The sequence below is a fragment of the Amphiura filiformis genome, chromosome 9, assembly GCF_039555335.1.
Source record: "Amphiura filiformis chromosome 9, Afil_fr2py, whole genome shotgun sequence".
Lineage (NCBI taxonomy): Eukaryota > Metazoa > Echinodermata > Ophiuroidea > Amphilepidida > Amphiuridae > Amphiura > Amphiura filiformis.
This window is the reverse complement of record NC_092636.1, coordinates 18,057,600-18,078,307: the sequence shown is the minus strand read 5'-3', so window position 1 is coordinate 18,078,307 and position 20,708 is coordinate 18,057,600. Positions and strand designations below refer to the sequence as shown.

Sequence of the window (20,708 nt, the reverse complement as noted above, 5' to 3'; positions counted from 1 at the left end):
AATTCTTGCAGAAGGAACAAAAAATTTCAAAGACACCCATAATAATTGTTGTAGAATGAGCTTTTCTATGTTTCATATATGTTGAACAATCTAAATACTTGATTTCTAAACAAGACAAGGATTTTGAGATCCACAGAATAGCAATTTCCTATAAAGTTGGCCCGTCATGAGTGTAACACCAATGTACAAATATGGTATAAATACATTTTGGATCCTGCAGTGCCTTGTCATGCATTATGCTATGAACTTGAAACTTTTGGAATAGTTTCTGACAGGTATTGTTTATAATGCAGGTATGTTAAACAGTTTAACTACAGTTAATTTTTTTGAGAATGAAAACTTCTGGCCCTCAAGTGAGTAAAAATCAGTGTTTTTAATATGAAAAATGATATTTTTTCAGTTTTTGATGGTAAAGATATACTTTAAAGGGCTTGTTTGTCTTTAACCATGTCACAGATTACCTCTAAATGTTACAGTAGTGTTGATAACCATTATTTTAGATACCTAAAAAACAAATAAAGTTTTATGTGACTTTTCTTACAAAGTGGGTATATTCTGTAGTACATGTGCCATAAAAAAATAAATAGATGCTTTCAGACTGTCCCCTCAATTGTTGCACAAACTTTAACATACTAACTTCAAAGTAGCACACAAAAATCACTTGGATAGCGAATTTGAATTTTCGGACAAAATGTCCCACTTTGGAGTCATTTTTTTGAAGTCGCCCATAATACTAATTAGTAACTGGCTCTGTCTGTATCATAAAATGTACTATGTCTGATATAGTATTGCGACCAGTACTTGGTATTTTATAATAATGGTCCACTCAGGCAATTGAATTAACATTAGAATTGATTTTATAACTATTATTACAATGTACCTTTGTGTGTAATTAACGAACCCTTAATGATATTTCTGCAAACCTTTTGCCTTAATGTGATGCAGTTCATAATACAGGTCATTTTTGCCCGGTGGGTTCAGTCTTCACTGACAAGATGTGTAAATGTTAATGTTTGCTTAAATAAAACTAAGAAATTTTGTTTTGAATAAATAAAGAACTTGGAAAAAGAACGCTTTTAAAGCAAGAAGTAGCAGATAAGTATTTTCAATTGTATATATTTTATTATATAACGATGACATCGACTTGAGCCGTTGATAGTTTGCACTATTAAATGGCTGGGAAAATTTGTTGTATTGTTATATAAAATGTTGCCTGCCTATGTGTGTGCAATGGTATAAAAATATCACTCTGTCAAATTTGGACTGTTCCATTTCACCCAGCTTCGCTTCGTGAAATGTGAAGTCAAAATTTGACACTGTGTCTGTATTTTTTACCATTGCACACTTAGCCATAATATTAATTTTGAATACTACTGATACGAATACATTTTGTAAGGTCAACAGAAAGTACTAAGTACTGTTTACCTTTAAGACAAAAACATTTAGACAAAAACAGCCAACTATATTTTTAGTAAGAAAAATAAATGGAATAAGTTATGATTAAATACAACCTTTTAGTAATGCTGGAAAACAATTGATTACAACAAAATATTTAAAAACAAATAAATTGAATAAGACTTGTTCAAATATGTGTAAGTACTTTTTTTTAATGACTAATGTCTCATTATTTTTTTTGGCTAAAATTGAAGGGAATATTTTCCAGATAATTAATATCTAGACCTATATTACAAAAACTAAGGCACCAGAAACAAACTGGTTTGATCTTTTGATCGACCATCGGTGCTTGATCATCCTTATTATTTATGAAATCAAGTAATTTATAATAATTAATTGTGATAAAATAGTGACTTTTGCCTGTAGTGATATTGAGCAATACAAATTTAGCATTAAATTCTGATAACACGTATCGAAGCAGCATCGATGGTGGATCCAAAGATCAAACAACTTTGTTTATGGTGCCTAACAAGTAGTTTTTTTTTTCAATTCTATGCATACTCAAGTAGGTCGCAATGTTTAGCAATTTCATATTTTAACACAAACAACATCACCATTGATGTAAGTTCATGTAACCATGGTAACATCCATCATGTCCGGATCTGGACTTACATCTTTCATACCACATGTTTTTATAGTACTATTTTACTAGAGTTTGGAATAAAACATTTGTAACACATGTGATGTAACAGATATGTATTCTTGTTACAAAGGAAGTCTCCCACTGCTAGTTATTTTTTCTATCACCTTTCTTTTAGCCTTTGAATTTTGGACATATGTGAGTTTAATTAAATCAATTAACAAAATATTAATTATATTTAACCTTGTGAACTTCAGTCATACTTGTGAGCCATATGGTATTGCACATGTGGACAACAGAACAGATTTGCACATACAGTGCATGCTGCTTGTTAAATCCAGAGAGAATACATCATTCATCAATTCAGCCTTAAGATGGTTTTTCAACAGTCACTGATGATTCAACCTTTTATAGACTGACTGAGTCAGGAAGACATGTCTCAGAATTATTATTAAGTATGTCATGTAACTTGCCAGTTTGCATTATATCAGTTCAGAAGTATTAACCTCATAATAAAATGTCATCTTCCTCGATACATAGAATCATTTATTATTTAAAGGGGAAAACAAAGCCCCAGAATACATTGTCAATGCGCAACATGCTTTCATCATTAGAATTGGGTGCATGTTTCAAGGAAAAAATATTGATCAAAAAATGACACAGATTGAAACAACAATGATATTGACAACTACTCTTAAGACTGATGCATGCTTAAAATGAGAACTGTATCATTTTTTTTTATAAATCACTGTAAATTTAATGTTACCTTTTGCATCAAGAAATGCTATATTTTTAAGAACAAACATGTAAAACAAGCAGCCAATTTTACAGACACAATCACATCACAATTTAGGCAGCGCATGTAATATGCAACGCATCTGCATTCTGCAACTTGGGTTATGATTAGAATTTCTCACATAACTTCATGAACCTCACTTGCCTTAAAGACTAGATCAAAAGACCCAAAAACAAACACTCAATATTTTTATAACAAATTTGGATTGATTACACATGTACCTGTAGGAAATTGGAATTGTCAGGTTTTACAAATTATTTAATATACTATTTTAGAAATTCATTTTCACAACACAGCACTGCATATTACATGAACATCACATTCACTTTCAAATATTCAAAACAGTTATCAATGGTAAATAATTCAAGTAATATTTCTTTGGAAAAACATTGCCTCTGCCTTGTCATCTCTATATTGTCTAGTGTATTCAACTAAAGTGGACCATGTTTCTTTACTGGTAGCACTTGCAGGATTTCCACCAAAATAAATTAAAACTTGACATATTTTGTCGTATGATGGATGCTAATTCAAATTGTGATGATCATCTCGAACTCATCCTGTTAATATTTGACACATCCAAAATTTTAGCAGAGAGTGTGGTGTTGGTAGTCAGCCATGTTGCTTAGCTGTACTCTCAGTAATTTAATTGGGCATCATAAACAACAAATTTCACAGAATTACTTCTAAGCCAAAAAAGCTCCTTTTATTGGTAAATGTAGCATTTAGTAGTTTTAGTAGTTTAGTAGTTTTTTAAAATTGGTAATCGCAGCATCTTGTAGCTTAAAGGAACAAAATTAGTTAAGTTAAATTACCAATCAAAGGGGCTTTACTACCGTAATTTATGCCTTGATTTGCTGAATTAATTTTAAAACCAAAGGCATGGCCCACACACTTCACTGGCCTCATTGTTGTGAGGCACAAAGATTGAAATGAATGACAATGTGTAGCATTCTGTAGCTTTCAGGACTTTGGGAGCATTAAGTCCTTGAAAAACGAAAGAAAAACAGTCCAGTTTGAAAGTACAGAGACCTTAGAAGTGACAAGAATAGGTCATAATATCATAATTCTAGTTCTGCTTAGTTCCCGAATGAGAAACTTGATGCTCCACCTGGTGGTTGCTTCCTTATGACTTTACGATCTTCAATTCTGCTTCCAGCAGCAGGCATATTGGAAGGATCTACACGATCTTTCTGTTGTCTACGTGCTCCGTTTTGGCTTGGCGTAAGAGGCTCACCTGAGAGTAGATTAAAACCCGCACTGGAACCTGGGTTTGCAAAATATCAAAAAATAAACAAATGTGGTTACAAGCAAGACTAAGCTAAATCCATACATTAAAGGAGGATTTCGTGATCCTAGCATCCTCTTTTTATGACATTTTTCAGTAGATATTCACGAAAAAAGCTTATTCCCAAAATTTCAGTTGATTCCGATTTTGCGTTTGCGAGTTATGCATGATTATGTGTATTATACTGCTCCATAGGCCACTAGTGTGTAATTTCGTTCTGGTGCACCAGAACGAAATTCAAATTTGAGGATATTTTTGCAAAACGAATTAATCTGCAAGAAATTTTTGGTAGATAAACATTATGTAGCCAGAGGTTTCCAGTGGTATCAAAATCTCAACTTTTTTTGAAAAAAGTGGGGGATGAGGCAGTGGATCACGAAATGCCCCTTTAATATCACATAGATTCGAATGTTCCATGCCTGTGTCCTCTAAGCATACTTGAATTCGGATCTGGGGCATTGATTATCTGAGCGTACACAATACACATAGTGCTCAACTTGTGTGCTTATCTGTGTGAGCTCTCTTTTGTGTCATTTTAAAGCAAAACTGGAAGTGGGTCAAAATAGGAGATGCATTTCTTATACTCAACATTTTTAACCCCCTCCTTCCTATAAATGTAACATTTATAGGATGCCATCAATCATTTATAGGATTAGATTCCTTTTAACAATGCATGTCAATCAATCAAACAAACACACTCATCAAGGTGTCTCAAGTTAAGTCAGGACTATTTTCCAATGTGGAACCATAGTTTTGATAATCTATGGTAGAACACTCTACATTTTAGTATCTTACCCAAATTGTTCTGTTTTCATAGTTATTTTTCCACTTCACCAATGTTGTCAAAGCTCTATCTGCCCTTGAGCACCATGACTGATAACAGTTTGGTTTTACAATTGAACCTATGGTTCATCTCAAGTTCGGTAGTGACGTACGTGCGTATTTCGCTCGCCGTAGTATCGAAACGCGCGCGTAAAGTTAAACACCCTGAGTGTACACGCACGCGTACAGGGGCGGCTTGTCGGCACGCTTGAGGCGCAACTGCATTGACGTCACTACCAAACATGAGGTGAACCAAATTATACATGTAAGTCTCTCTGCTATCACATACCCCCACACACACATTTTTAAATTCATAGCATGATCACATTGATGAGCAATTCAATTTCACAATATAGTTTACAACCCCGGGAGGGGGGGGGGGGGCCACTCACATAAATTGTCTGTACGCATGCGTGACCAAAAAAACAAGTAAAAAGGGGTGTTTTTTAGGCAAGTCAAGTTCTGCTGGCGCGCGTTTAGGGTCTAAAAACACCTATTTTCAAGAATAAGGGTAGTTTTCTGAAACTGAACAACTTGTTTAGGGTACCTTTTCAAATTTTTGGTAAATAACGAATCAAAAAAGGGTACATTTGTTGCATTTTAACAAACCAAAAACTCATTAGGGGGTAAATTCTATATTAAATTACCTTATTTAGGGGCTAAATTTGCTGGTAGGTTAAAACTTGTTTGGGGGTGTTTGAAAAAAATTTGGTCACGCATGCGTACACTGTCATATTTGAGTGATCCCCCCGGGTTTACAACATGGATATGGTTGGAAAATTACTCTAAAGATAATTAGAAAAGCATGGGTGCAAACACTTCAATTCAAACAAAAGAACACAATTAATTAGAAAAGTAAGTACTTCAAAACATTAATTATATAGAGGTTGTGCATATGACGCATCATACGGTAAATATGGCGGACTACTCAAATACATTCAACATAACAAATGCCCTACAATCAAATAGGTTGATGACAACATTTGATTGAATGGACTGCACTGCGCCATGATTACGGTGAAGGACATCGGTTCAAATCCTTTGTTTGGAGCCAATCAATAATTTCACGCACAACCTCTATAACATCATAAATATGTCTAGATGTAATTATTATGTAACTGGTAAGAATAAAACTAGAGAATGTTTATAAACATGAAATTATGAAAACATGGGAAAATCTAATTTAAAACAATCATGGGGATGGGCAACAAAACATGTAAATCAACAATGTTAAACTTTCAAATAAGCCATTTATGCCTTCAATGTAGACACATGACATAGCAGTTGATTATCTAGATACATTCATGAATGTAAAATGGATTTTCTCTGCCATGGACTATTCTAAGATCAAAGTTCTATACTTTTGTGTGTCTTACATGGGAGGTTCAGGCCTTGTCTTTTGAAAATTGCTGGCGAGAGACAAATCACTCTCCTCAAAACTTGTCCTGCAAGGTGAGCTGTAGGCGAGTGATTTTAATCACTTGTATTAGTATTACACCAAATTTAGGCGAGTGATGAAAAGCTCTCCTCAGCTTCATTTTAGGCGAGTGATTCCTCTCACTCGCCTCAAAAGACAAGGCCTGGAGGTTGACTCCCGATAATGTCACTCTATAGCGTGATTTTCTTGTATTTTTTTCCAAGATTTTGTTGAGGTGATCAATGATAAAAATTTGTTTCATACTGAGTAAGGCTGATTATGTCACTTCTGCAAACAAAGTCCACTGATGAGTCATTCACTTGGCAAATGATACTGATGAGCACAGCACAGTCATAAAATGACGTACATGTTTCACCTCATAGGAGTCATGATATGCTGTACATAGCTAATGAATTGACATCTATCCTATATTGAGGGTTGAGAGCCAGAAAGCCGTAACACATGATACAATCACCTGCCGGGGGCCACAAAATGAGCACTATGCAAGATTCAGTCCATTAAACATGGCAAAATTCAATAGAATTAGAAAACAATTTCCATTATGGGGGTCATTGGGGGAAAATATTGACTCTTGAAGACCAAAGCAAGGTGTCATCCTAACGTGTTTGGGAAGATTTTAAAATATGTACAAAATAAGAATGTTATTTGGTCAACTTAATGCTTATTCTGTGAGAGCTGATCAGTGTGAGTTGAGGCTTTCTGGTTCTCAACCCTTGATATTTATGATTTGATATCCATAACTGTAGGCAAAATATCAACTGTATATAGACTTCTAATATTGACTGCTCATAGAAGTGTGCCATGTGTAACTATATATATGAGTATGTACAAATTTTTGTACTTTGTGTAAATTGCCAAATGTTCACAGGGCAGCTATTGCGCTTACCCACTTCTCCCACTGAGCATCAATTTAAACAAAGTTCTACAACTTGAGTAAGATTTAATCTTTCCCTAGAGAAGTCCTTTTCAGAGGGCTGAGCGTTCGAAACTCTAGCGAGTGCCATTCAGAGCAAACAGTTTAGAAAATAACATATTTTAAACAAAAAGCAAAACCGTTTCTTTTGGGGCATATTTCGGCAGGAAATCACACAATTTTGCATACATGTGTTTTTGGCTTTGAAATGACATGAGAAAAACAGATGACGTGTGCATGTCACTCAAAAATGATGTTATAATAATAAATTCTTTGCCAGAAGCCCAGAAGTTCCATGGAATGCAAAATGACCCTCGTCACAAAAAAATCTGTTGTACATTTATATTATTAGTGATGAAAAGAATTCAAACAGCTTGAAGCATGCAAATTGTTAGGTGCATGAAAGAAGTAAAGCCATCACAGTTTCACCATGGCAATAAAATATATTTATAATCTATTCTGTCTAGAGTTGGAGGAAGGCACATCATTTAATTGCTCAATCAGCATAGTTTCCTCTCCATTATCATCCTGTAAATTAATCAGCATTCAACAAACATCTTTAGTACTAGTTCAGGGGTTCTCAATTATGCAGTGGCTCTGGAACCAGGGTGGGGGGAGTGCAGAGCTGCCAACATTTGAATCTTGAAAAAGGAGATTTCCTGTTGTAATCAGGGAGATTTGTCAAAATGTGTACATCTTAATGGGCGAACCCATTTCCTTTTCAGGAGATGACCAAAATTAAGGGTTCTGATAAAAGGTTTAAAAGTAGGTAGTCTCCTGCGAAAAGAGGGAGAGTTGGCAGCTCTGGGAGTGGCCTCCAATAATTTTGGTGGCTATGTAAAAGTATCATTGCCCCCCCCCCCAATAATTTGGGCCAGGTACCATTGGACCCCCCCCCCCCCCAATATTTAACATCTTCAGGAGCCTCCTGTTATGTATTTGCTCATGAGCTACGGACTAACAGAGGGCTAAGAAACATTTCAAATAAATTTGTATTTTAAGGCCAATACACTCAGATTGGTTTGTTATGTTTACTGTCAGAGCTGTTCAAGAGCCAACTACAATTGATCGGTGGGCCGGATCTGGCCCCTAGGCCCCCCTAAATTGAGAATCCCTGTCTTAGTTCCCCCCACCTGCCGACTGCATAACCTGTGATTCCCTAACTGGCTATAAGTCACCCAGCATCATCTTACATATTATGAGAGCAGGGTTGTCATTTCGGAAGTGGATGATGATATTTCATTATAAAACTTAGAGCAAAAAAGTTTTTTAGGGGGTGGTACCCTCAAAGCCTATTCCCCAATCCCTAGCATTCATTCGCCTTCAATATTTTAAAGAGTAGGGGGGATTGGGGTTAGTTGGAACGCGGGGTAAGTTGAAACATTGTATTTTTTTCTGACACAAAAAATTAATTTGGTAAAATACTGGCACCTAGTAATAGGTATTAGTAAGGGTCATCCACCAAATTAGCAGCAGCACTGATGCCCCACCAGTGTTGGCTTGGGAAAGGAATATCTGTTTTTTGACTTACTGACTAATTTTTATGCCCCTCAGAAAAGATGCGTTTTCTCCATGTTGTTTAAAGATTCAGGGGATTATTTTTTGAGTATCATAAGCACTAGTAGTAAGTCCCAGAATAATGTTAAATAAAAGTTTTATTGTATTTCTTATTTTGTGTAATGAACTTTGAAATGTAAAAATAGGCATCGGGGTTAGTTGAAACTTTTGAGGTGGGGTTAGTTGAAACGTGAAAATCGCATAGAAAAATATGGTTAAAAATTTGACTTTTTAAAAATTTGTAACATGTTTACCATTTCTTCAATATTGCTTTAATATGGTTAAAAAGCAATAATACAAGCAAAAAATGCACACAGAAAGTACATTTTATAATATTTTAGGCTTCTCATATTTTGGTCCATGGTGACACTCGTCACCTTGTGTCCAAAGTATTGACCCGCACTCCCACTTATTTATTTATTCATTTTTTCACACTGATTGTATGTAAAGAGCCAGTCTCCCTTATTATGTACATGAATAAGGGGGTTGTGATCTAAAAAAAATAGAATTGTCTCTAAAAAATGATTTTGGTACATATTAGCACCAACAACTCACATGTAAAATATGAGCGAGCACAGCGCCCTCGTTCAGCTTTTAAAAATTCTTGAAATTTCGGCCTCTCTGAGCCTTACTTGCAAATGGTAAACTTTGGAGGTACATAACATCGTGCGCCATCATCATCCCAACCTGCATTTTGCATTTTTTTAAAGTACCAAATGGTTACATTACAAAAACCAAGAAAAAAAAAAAGGGATCTTGTTGGCGCACAAAATAAGCAAATCCAATGATTTGATGAAAAGCGCCCTCGCGCAAACTTCAAAGCATCATAACGGGCTGCGCCATCAAGATCCCAAGTCCGAACAAGTTTGAAATTAAAGACCTCCATGGCAAGTTTCATTTTTCAGCAAAAATTTTTTGGGATTTCGTTGGCGCACCAAGTTAACAGAGGTCAAAGGTCAAAATGTCCTATTTTCGCATATATTTGCCGCCTGTATTATTGCGGCATAGCGTCACCTGACTCTCGAATAGCATTTCATCAAAGAAGAGGTAATTCTCTGCAAGAACTGAAAAAATTAGCTTGGGATCTCTTGATCTTCATATTTTTCTGATTTTTTGAAAATGGACTTAGCCTCATTTTGGAGGTCAATTTGACCTCTTTTTCCCACTCGCTGCACAATGTGGGCTTTTCACTGCATCACAAAAAGATGCGCCAACAAGATCCCAATTTTATTAGTCATCGTCTAGCTTCTTTGGCGACCAGTAAATAAAACACAAGCAACAGCTAATTGGGATCATGTGGGCGCACTAATATAAAAGAGGTCAAAGGTCAAGCTTTGTGCCAAAGTGATGCATATTTGCCTATGTGCAGCCCGAAAGTGGAACTTTGACCCATAATAAAAATGTGCGCCAACAAGATCCCATCTTACTTTTTGGATGATTGGATAAAGGGGCTTATGTATAACTGATAACAAGTAAAAAAAAAAAAGTGGGATCATGTGGGCGCACTAATTCAATAGAGGTCAAAGTTCATACTTTGTGCCGAATTGGCATTATTTTGCCCATGTGCAGCACAAAAGTGGAACTTTGACCATAATAAAAATGTAGCGCCAACAAGATCCCATCTTACTTTTTGGATGATTGGATAAAGGGGCTTATGTATAGCTAATAATAAGTTTAAAAAAAGTGGGATCATGTGGGCGCACTAATTAAATAGAGGTCAAAGTTCATACTTTGTGCCGATTTTTTTTTCAATGGGGATCACCAGACATGTCTCATAGAAACTTGTGTGAGTGCATTTCAGATGATGCTGATTCCATCATGGTAGTTGGTGAGAGTAAAAAAATTTTTTGTCAAAATACTTAGTCATATTTTGCAAAATTTGAGTGAAAGGTTGATTGCTGAATTTTGTATGAAGTATGAACTTTGACCTCTATTGAATTAGTGCGCCCATATGATCCCACTTTTTTTTACTTGTTATCAGTTATACATAAGCCCCTTTATCCAATCATCCAAAAGTAAGATGGGATCTTGTTGGCGCTATTATTTTATTGTGGGTCAAAGTTCTACTTTTGTGCTGCACATAGGCAAAGTAATGCCAATTCGGCACAAAGTATGAACTTCGACCTCTATTGAATTAGTGCGCCCACATGATCCCACTTTTTTTTTACTTGTTATCAGTTATACATAAGCCCCTTTATCCAATCATCCAAAAAGTAAGATGGGATCTTGTTGGCGCACATTTTTATTGCGGGTCAAAGTTCCACTTTCGTGCTGCACATAGGCAAATATACATCACTTTGGCACAAAGCGTGACCTTTGACCTTTTTTATATTAGTGCGCCCACATGATCCCAATTAGCTGTTGCTTGTTTTTTGTCTACTGGTCGCCAAAGAAGCTAGACGATGAAAAATAAAATTGGGATCTTGTTGGCGCATCTTTTTGTGATGCGGTAAAAAGCCCACATTGTGCAGCGAGTGGGAAAAAGAGGTCAAATTGACCTCCAAAATGAGGCTAAGTCCATTTTCAAAAAATCAGAAAAATATGAAGATCAAGAGATCCCAAGCTAATTTTTTCAGTTCTTGCAGAGAATTACCTCTTCTTTGATGAAATCCTATTCGGAGAGTCAGGTGACGTTGGCGCATAATAATACAGGCGTGCAAAAATGTGCTAAAATAGGAAATTTTGACCTTTGACCTCTGTTAACTCTGTGCGCCAACGAAATCCCAAAAAATTTTTGCTGAAAAATGAAACTTGCCATGGAGGTCTTTAATTTCAAACTTGTTCGGACTTGGGATCTTGATGGCGCAGCTCGTTATGATGCTTTGAAGTTTGCACGAGGGCGCTTTTCATCAAATCATTGGATTTGCTGTTTTTGTGCGCCATCAAGATCCCAATTTTTTTTCTTGGTTTTTGTAATGTAACCATTTGGTACTTTAAAAAATGCAAAATGCAGGTTGGGATGATGATGGCGCACGATGTTATGCACCTCCAAAGTTTACCATTTGCAAGTAAGGCTCAGAGAGGCTGAAATTTCAAGAATTTTTTCAAGCTGAACGAGGGCGCTGTGCACGCTCATATTTTACATGTGAGTTGTTGGTGCTAATATGTACCAAAATTATTTTTAGAGACAATTCTATTTTTTTTTGTATCGCAAATCCGTACATAATAAGGGAGATTGGCTCTTAAAGGGTGCCTTCAAGGGAAGTATAACCCTAACAACACAATAATAATTATTTTGAAATTTTTACAAGCCATGTTTCAACTAACCCCACCCTATGTTTCAACTTACCCCAGGGGTGGGGTTAGTTGAAACACTTTTTTTCAAATTTTCAAATTGGATTATATGAATAATCATAAGCAGGTCCAATAAAGTTTAAGGCTGTATTTGTAGCATGTATGTATACATGTATGTTTATACTGATATGGTTAATGTTTCTTGAAAGTAATCAGTTTGCGTTAAAAAGACGATTTTGTGAAAAATGTTTCAACTAACCCCAATCTCCCCTACTTTTTTGGTCCTGGTGACAACCCTGTATGAGAGCCAATCGTTCCATGATTTCAAACAATTAAAGTGTAAAAGATCGAACATACTTTTGTATGAAACATGAAAGATGTCACGCTCCTCTAATAGCGTAAACCTGTACGATTTGTTAGGCAATGACGATAGAATGATTGGTCCTCATGAATTTCGTTACACATACAAAGCACAGGGATTACGGATTAATAATGATTCAATTATCTTTAATCTAGAATGACTGGCTACTGGTTCTAAAAACAGATTAAAATTACCAGGGGAGGGGAGGGGGGAACAACATAAAATAAGTTCAAAATACTTCAAGAAGAGTACAAAAAACCTTTTAAATCTAACTCTCACACCTCTGAACAAAATAGTGTTGGTCACTGAACAGCTAGAGCAAGTTTTGAAGGAAAAAAAAAAACACTTTTCAATGTACCGTACTGTACACCTGGCAGATAACACGTGTCAGACTCAGATGTCATACATTGGAATGAGTTATCATTTCCATATTTTTTCAATTAAAAACATTTTAAATTATGGCAAGTCAACTGCTTCGAAACTCAAAAGAAAAAGGAATTGAACAAAACAAAGCCACAACAAATTGGGTGATTTTTGCTCAGATTCAGAGCACATTTTTAAAACATACTATTCTGGTCGGCCAAGTGTCTTTTGCCAGATGATGGTTTTGGCCAGTTGTTTGGATCACCTGCTCCAAACAGATTGGACTGTGTCTGCCCTGCTGTACCTACATAAGATATTGGGTACAATTACAAAGCATGCATTTTGTTTGGAATTGGCTCATAAAATACTCACACAGCACTAGGCATTATTCAAGGTGTCTAATAGTAACAAACCTAGAAATAATTACATGCTACTGATATAATTAGCACTGACAAGTAGATCATACAGTCACATTTAAGGTAGAACATTATACATGTACCTGTTCTACGGAAGGTCAAGATGGATAGGTCTTTAAAACATACTAACAAAATTAAGCATGCTTACAAGTACTTACATGTTACTCAGTGTGTTGGATAAGTACACACAAAAAAAATATCAAAACAGTGTAAGTATATTCACATTCAAACAAAACTGAACACATAAATTTATGGTGCTTTTCAATTTAATGTTGCTGCTGACGACTCAGATCTTGGTGATCATTCTACTGACTTTACTCAACTTGGTGTAACAATGGGAAACTAATTAAGAAGTTTAAATTGGGAAGTAAATGACTACATGTAAAAACTAAAATGATCCAAAAGGCCACTTTATATACGGGTCATTATTTCTCAAATCACCCAAAAAAAATATGATTTTACACCTCACCCCCTTCAAATTTGTTCAAAATTGGTATACAGGGTGATTTTGCTGGCAAAGCTCAAATTTCAAATTTTAGCTTAATCGGACGTCTGGTTTTCGCTATGCCCCGCCCATTTTGGCGATTTGGAGAAAATGGCAAGCCCATCAATATTATCGCGACCATATCTCCGTAACCGTAGGTCCTACTGAGCTGAAATTGGTGTCACTTTTTAGCTAATCTCTCAAAGAATCCAAATCTACTATCATTTAGTGTGTAGGAGGAAGAGAAAAAATATTCACCTTTTTTTCTGTACTTTGACCTTGAATTTGACCTTGTTGCTTGCCCACGTGACCATGAGGCGAGTTTGCGTTGGAATTACACCTCCATATGTTGTCTACATAATATCAAAAAATTGGAGGGTAATATTTTTTGTTTTCTTGCTAGGCTTTCATAAAGCAAGCATGTGGTTGAAAAACTGTAATTTTGTATGTAGGCTCAGTATATTGTACACATGATACTATTATAATATAGGCCAATTGTATAGGCCTATATGTACATGCATTAAATACATATGTTTTCACCTGCATGCGCAGCTTTTAGAAAGTCTAGCAAAAAAAAAAAATATTACCCTCCAATTTTTTGATATTTTGTAGACAACATATGGGGGTATAATTCCAACGCAAATTCGTCTCGCGGTCACGTGGGCAACAAGGTCAAATTCAAGGTCAAAGTACAGAAAAAAAAGTCACACATTTTCTCTTACTCCCACATACTAAATGATAGCAGATTTGGATTCTTTGAGAGATTAGCTAAATAATGACACCAATTTCAGCTCAGTAGGACCCACGGTTACGGAGATATGGTCGCGATAATATTGATGGGCTGCCATTTTTCATTTAAATCGCCAAAATGGGCGGGCATAGCTTAAAACCAGACGTCCCATTAAGCTAAAATTTGAAATTTGAGCTTTGCCAGCCAAAATCACCCTGTATACCAATTTTGAACAAATTTGAAGGGGGTGAGGTGTTTCCCATTGGGTGAATTGAGAAATAATGACCCATACTTACAGTACATCTTAGGTAGGGTATGGTACGGTACTTTTGACAAATTTATTTTCGTTTGTTGTATCTAGGGACTTACATGTACACTTTTGTAGAGACTGTAGGGACTCTATAACTGTCCATCATGACATTATATTACAAAATCACATAATTAGAGGTTAGTCAACATTGAAGTCACGCCTGCTGTAAAATTTGTGATTTGTGGGGTATTCCAAATTTACATCAAAAACCACCAATGCATCAATCAATCCCGTTTTCATGGGCTGGGCAATGAATGATCTTGAGCAAACACAAGTTAAAACTTACTTTCTGGTTTACATGACTTAGCAGGACCAACATCCTGTTGTGGTGCTGGGGCTGTAGGTTCTGTTCTCCTTTGTTGTGGTCTTTGTTGCTGTTGCTGGGGTTCTGGATCACCTCCAAAGCCCCAATTTGATTTGCCACCGGGTGGAGCCAACACCCTATTCAGGAAGAAAAGAGTTGATTCACAGTTATGAATTTTGTTCATTCAATTTATAACTTACACAAAAATTAGGCCATGCAAGTAAGAGACCAGTTGTCAATCATCAGCATCGCAGATGTCAGAAATTATAAAATCAACCAAGATACATTCATTTACCTAGATGAATGTGCAGTGCATGCGACCCAACCAGGGCAGCGCTAGAACTAAACACTCGAAAGTGTCCGTGAGGGACCCCGAACTTGCAAAAAAAATAAAAAAGTAGGGGGTCCGAAGTAGAGTTTGGTGAGTCCCAGTTGCACAAATGCAGCATAAATAGTATATCTGCAATAGCGCTAGATTGAAAAACCGGGGGTCTGCAGGGACCCCTGAACTTGCAGAAAATTTAAAAACAGGGGGTCCCAACTCTATTTTGGTGGGTCCGGGACCCCCAAAAGCAACTTAGCGCTACCCTTGGACCCAACCGACATGAACAGACTGAAGTACTAGTAAATTATTTTTAAAAATACTTCTAAGGTCACACACAACTGACACAAGGGTAAACATGTCAGTTAAGTGACAACAACAATCAAGCCGATTGGCTGATCAATGGTCGTTGACGGTTGATCTATTGGTCACCAGCGCGTAGAAGGAAAGCCGATCTTGCCTCATGATAAATCATCAACGTACCTGGACCACAGGACCAGGGAAGTATTAAAAAATTTCCTTTTAAAACCTCATTCAACTTTCAAGCTAACAAGTACAAGTCATCTGTTTTGGGCTACCTTAGTGGGTGACTGTTACTGGGGTCAACGAGAGATTGTCAAAGATATGAAAGTAATTTTTTTCACTACACAAAGTATGGTACTTCCCAAGCATATCAAGTGTGTTTTGAGTATGTAGGCCTACATGTTGACTAATTTAAAGTCAAATTACTAATTTGCTAAATTGGCCATATATATGTTATGAATAGGGTTATATGAGACTATGAGAGCAGTTTTGGGACACTTTGACCTCTGACATATCGGGGACATTGCTATAATTATTAGATTACAAATTAATTTATTATTGTCATTTAATCTATTATTAAAAATATTCAGATAATTATTATTATTATTATTATTTTTTTTTTTTTTTCATTCTTGTAAAATATTAAATTATATTTTGTACAGTATGCACAAAAACAAATATTTCTGAATTTTCCCAATAAGTCAGCTTGGGAAAAGTGTCCCAAAACTGAAAAAAAAAAACTGTCCCACAATGCATTGCAAACATCAAATGCCGATTTGGCTTCTGTTTAAGATTTTACCCCAATATTTTCTTTATTTTTGAAACATCACATCCAGCCCAATATCAACATCATTATATTTTGGCACTGAGGATTTAATTATAACATTACAGGTATGAAAGGAGAATTCAAATTTACCATCAAACCACATCATTTTGTATCAAATTAAAGCCCTGAAAACCATTTTGTCACTTTCCATAGCAAAGTTATATCTTGTATGGCCATATTGCCTATCATCTAATGTACATGTAGGGCTCCTTCAACACCCAACTTGTGACCACAGAAATGGCCAACTGTTAAATCCCCATAAGAAAGTACATTAAGTAGGTCTGACATCAATCTATGGAGGCATGATTAGCAAGTTTGAGCAATAATGTTCCAAAAATTTGTTACGGACGTTACAAAAGGCACTTTTGGCATGGAATTGGCCATATTCAGATTCACAGCAACTGTATACTTTTCATATAAAACAAGAAATCTCACTTACAGGGTGGCCCAAACAACACATATGTTGTATTGTTACCGTATAGTTAGAATGCAGAATTTCAAACTTAAATTGTGTGAGCCACTTATGGATCACTAGACATTGTACCTGTATTTTTGATTCACTAATCAAGCTAATTAGGTAATTTACATACTGTTTATATTCTTTTACCCCAGTGATACATAAACTTGTATATGGCCACGCGTTTTGAACTCGCCACCCAAAAATGGTGGTGGTGTTACGTATTTTCAAATTGTGATCTGTTCAATTCATCATAGCTCGGCTAAACAAAAAGATTATGTCATGGTTTTGGTCTCATTTAAAAGCTAAATAATACCACTAAATAACCTGTAAATATGAACAATATAGCTTTTCAACTAACGAAGCTGTGGTCGATTGAATTGCGAGCAGTCAGGGTGGTGGAGGGGGGGAAGCGGAGGGGGGGGGAAGCGGTACACACAAACTCTATGGGAACGCGACGTTTCACGTGTGTAACTTGAATAAATTCACTGCTACAGGGGCTATAAACTTGGTTTTGGTCTTAATTTACAGCTAAACAATTCTGCTAATTATTTTTAATCATTTTGAACTCTTAATGATTGGTTTAGTCTATAAAATTCAAACTTTTACGTACAAAACCACCCGCTTTCATATTAAACACTGTAGAAAGTAATGCGGATGTCTTCAAAATCTAAAAGTTGCTGTAAAAATTTTATTACTTAACCTATCATAGTCAAAGTATACATTTTCTGATAGGAAATTTGATGAGGAATCTAAATATGGACTTACTTTTCCTGTATGGGTTAGGGGTAAAATGATTCAGTTCAAAATATGATGAATTGTAAAAAATTCTAACATACTTTGGGACACCCTGTATTCCGAGATTACCAAACAGCTGTGATTTTTTATCTTCCAAAGTCTGTAGGCTCCCCCTATCCTCTAACTAAATAGATGTTATTTACTTTCAGTTTATTACTGCAAGTTAGTAATAAGCAATGCATTAAGTAACCCTTTTTGTATCCGAATTTTTTATTCCACCCTGTATAACTTCAAGGTCACCCTGTATAATGAGTTGAAATATGTATTGTTACATTCCTTATGCCTTCAGCTTTCCAAAAATGTATACTTTTGCTAGTTTAGGGTTGATAATTGTGGAGATATTCTAATTTGAAACTCGATTGGTGTAAAAATTCATATATTTGCGATGTAACGCTACGGGTGGCGAGCTCAAAACACATGGCCATATTTTTAAATGTATTATTTATTACTTTTGCTAATACGCCATTTTTACATTTTTACAGTATCTGTATGCTGCGGTGGTTTAATTAATTTATTTTAAATGATTCCATTAATTAATTTGATTTAAATATATTATAAATACTTCCAAAATATTATTTACTCATTGAACAATGTGTTAGTGTGCCACTTTAGGCTATTAATCATACCAATATATACTGTTCATAATTGTAAGATGAAACATCCAAACATCATCCTGCTCATCTCTCCTGCTCCGCCACCCCTGCCTAATTCCACTTAACGAGCTTTACTAATTAGTCAAAGTGATTTGTTTTAGTTTTTTTCCGCTGATTCTTTTAGCCTGCTAAATTGCTCAAAAAATAAGACCAAAACCAGGTCTCTGTGATGTACATGTAGTTTTAACGAGCTTTACTAATTAGTCAAAGTGAATTGTTTTAGTTTTTTCCTCTGATTCTTTTAGCCTGCTAAATTGCTCAAAAAATAAGACCAAAACCTGGTCCCTGTGATGTAGGACTAGAAAAATATCAACATTTTAAGTGCGAAATTGTTTCTTGCATGTCACAAATCCACCATATTTGGGGTCCCAACATAAAAAACATGATCTTATATCAAATTAAAGCCCTATTATTACAAGTCTTTGAGTAAAGAAACCAAAACTGAAAACCTTTTTGTCATAGCACTTTCCGCGGCAAAGTTACATCTTTTCAAAGATCAACTTTCATCAAAAAGATTCTGCTAGCAAAATTCCCCAAAACAGCATTACGGGGGTGTTTCTAGACAGTGTCCGAAATAAGGAAAATATAGAGGTTGTCCCGAGGACAACTAAAGCATAAATTCTGCTTCTCCTCAAAACATTTTGGTTGTCCCCAAAATGTGTCATATCTTTGGAGGTAAAATATAGTGGTTGTCCAGGGGATAAGTACATAGCTCAATTTGGTTGTCCCCAGTGATTTTTGGACAAGAGGACAAGAGGATAAGTGCTTATTTCGAACACTGTTTCTAGATCTTAGTCTCATGATGATAGCAGCTTTTTTTAATGGAACTCAAAATCCCATGTGTGACAGTGTGAGTGTCTCATCACCATAACAAATCATATATTTGGGTCAAGTGAAGTATAGAAAACATATTTATGTAGGTTTCCTTGACCGACCTGTTCTTGAAAAAAAAATTGAAATTTCTATGTAAATATGTATTGTGTTTGGTCCCCCGGGCCCGGTCTAGGCGAATTTCGCTGACTAGCAAATGTGTTTTAGGTTTCTGGCCCTGGGTAGCCAGGCTCACATCACACACTGTAGGTGGCGCTATTCGTCCATAGGGAAGTGGAATGTGCCTGTACTGTCCAAAAATGGCTTTACTGTGGGGCTCAATGGAAAAAATTACTAAAATTAATTTTGACAACCAAAACCTAAGTGATGTTGACTTATGTTGGTACTAGCATAATAATGGATTCATAAGCTATCACATAGTGCAATCCATGTTCCACCAAGTGGACGCTCGTTAAAGCGCAAAAGCAATTTGTGTGTAAATCAAGACCATCCAAAACAGCTTTCTTACAGTAAAGAATAGGAGGTCATCTGGGGTCACATACAGTAGTGTACATTGTACATGTGCCTGCTGTCACAATCTCACACACAACATTTTGGGCAATTTGGTGACACTATTTTTGTCTGTAACTTCAAAAGTATATGCACTAGAAACATGATTGACCCCTTATTGTTTAGGTAATTTGATTCTCTTTCAAATGAAAGAACTTTCAGCTAAAAATATTGAACTTCAAAATTTTATGAGCATACCTACCCTGGGCCGCATACCTACCAACTGCCATGACTGCCTACATAGTCATAGTAAATAGTTCATACACATGATACTTTCAAATTTTTTTCAAATAAAATCGCTTTTGTGTAAAATGGATCGCCGTGCTGAAAAACGCTGCATTACTTCCTTTTTTGTCATGTTTGTACAGTAAATTGAGTAATTCAGACAAAAGTACAGTCGATGATGCATGAATGATGCACAGCCACAGTCACACAGTGCCAGTGGCCATGGTTGACCCCTCATTAATTTAAGTAAAAAATAATCACCTTTCCAAATAAAATATCCTACATTGTACGTGAAAATTTTGGCAACTTGGTTGACTGGCAATGACTGATTGATCACTGATCAGCTGATTAACGCCGACCCATTCATGACATTAGGCAATGCCATGCAAAACACGATGCAATGCATGGCAATGCACTATTAAAAAAATTATAATAAAAATTGTGCCCACACCCAAACAGCATTTGAACTCAAAATGTTGAGAGAAAAATACACTTACTTTGAGCTTGGCTTGTCTAGATCCATTCCCTGAAATACATTAGTGGTTGTCATGTTTGGTTTCCTGATTAGATCTTCAGAAAATAGAAAAGATACCAAATTTTCCTGGAGCGACTCAACAGCTGATAATCGTCGTATTGTGACAACAGCAGATATATTGACCGGAAACGTTTTGAATACTGCGCGATGACATCACTCCT

The 20,708-nt window shown here is 35.9% G+C and overlaps 1 protein-coding gene across 2 annotated transcripts; it reads right to left on the bottom strand.

Annotated features, from left to right (window-relative positions):
• Window positions 1-996: 996 nt before the first annotated feature.
• Window positions 997-20,686, bottom strand: LOC140160711 (uncharacterized). 2 transcript variants are annotated; one of them, XM_072184001.1, is made up of 4 exons: window positions 20,510-20,686; window positions 15,031-15,185; window positions 13,010-13,108; window positions 997-4,095 (listed from the first exon to the last, which is right to left on the bottom strand). In XM_072184001.1, the coding sequence occupies exons 1-4, from the start codon at window positions 20,560-20,562 to the stop codon at window positions 3,908-3,910; spliced, it is 495 nt and encodes a 164-aa protein (XP_072040102.1). In that variant the 5' UTR covers window positions 20,563-20,686; the 3' UTR covers window positions 997-3,907. The 2 variants fall into 2 exon arrangements, with proteins under 2 accessions (XP_072040102.1, XP_072040103.1); XM_072184002.1 differs by lacking the exon at window positions 13,010-13,108 and having other exon boundaries at window positions 20,510-20,680.
• Between the last annotated feature and the right edge of the window lie 22 nt (window positions 20,687-20,708).

Bases quoted from the DNA above. Each gene is read 5' to 3' on its own strand.
- LOC140160711 (XM_072184001.1), bottom strand. From the start codon at position 20,562: ATGACAACCACTAATGTATTTCAGGGAATGGATCTAGACAAGCCAAGC. The intron at 15,186-20,509 runs GTAAGTGTATTT...CTTCCTGAATAG, and splicing joins CTAGACAAGCCAAGCTCAAA to GGTGTTGGCTCCACCCGGTG. The intron at 13,109-15,030 runs GTAAGTTTTAAC...TATCTTATGTAG, and splicing joins TAAGTCATGTAAACCAGAAA to GTACAGCAGGGCAGACACAG.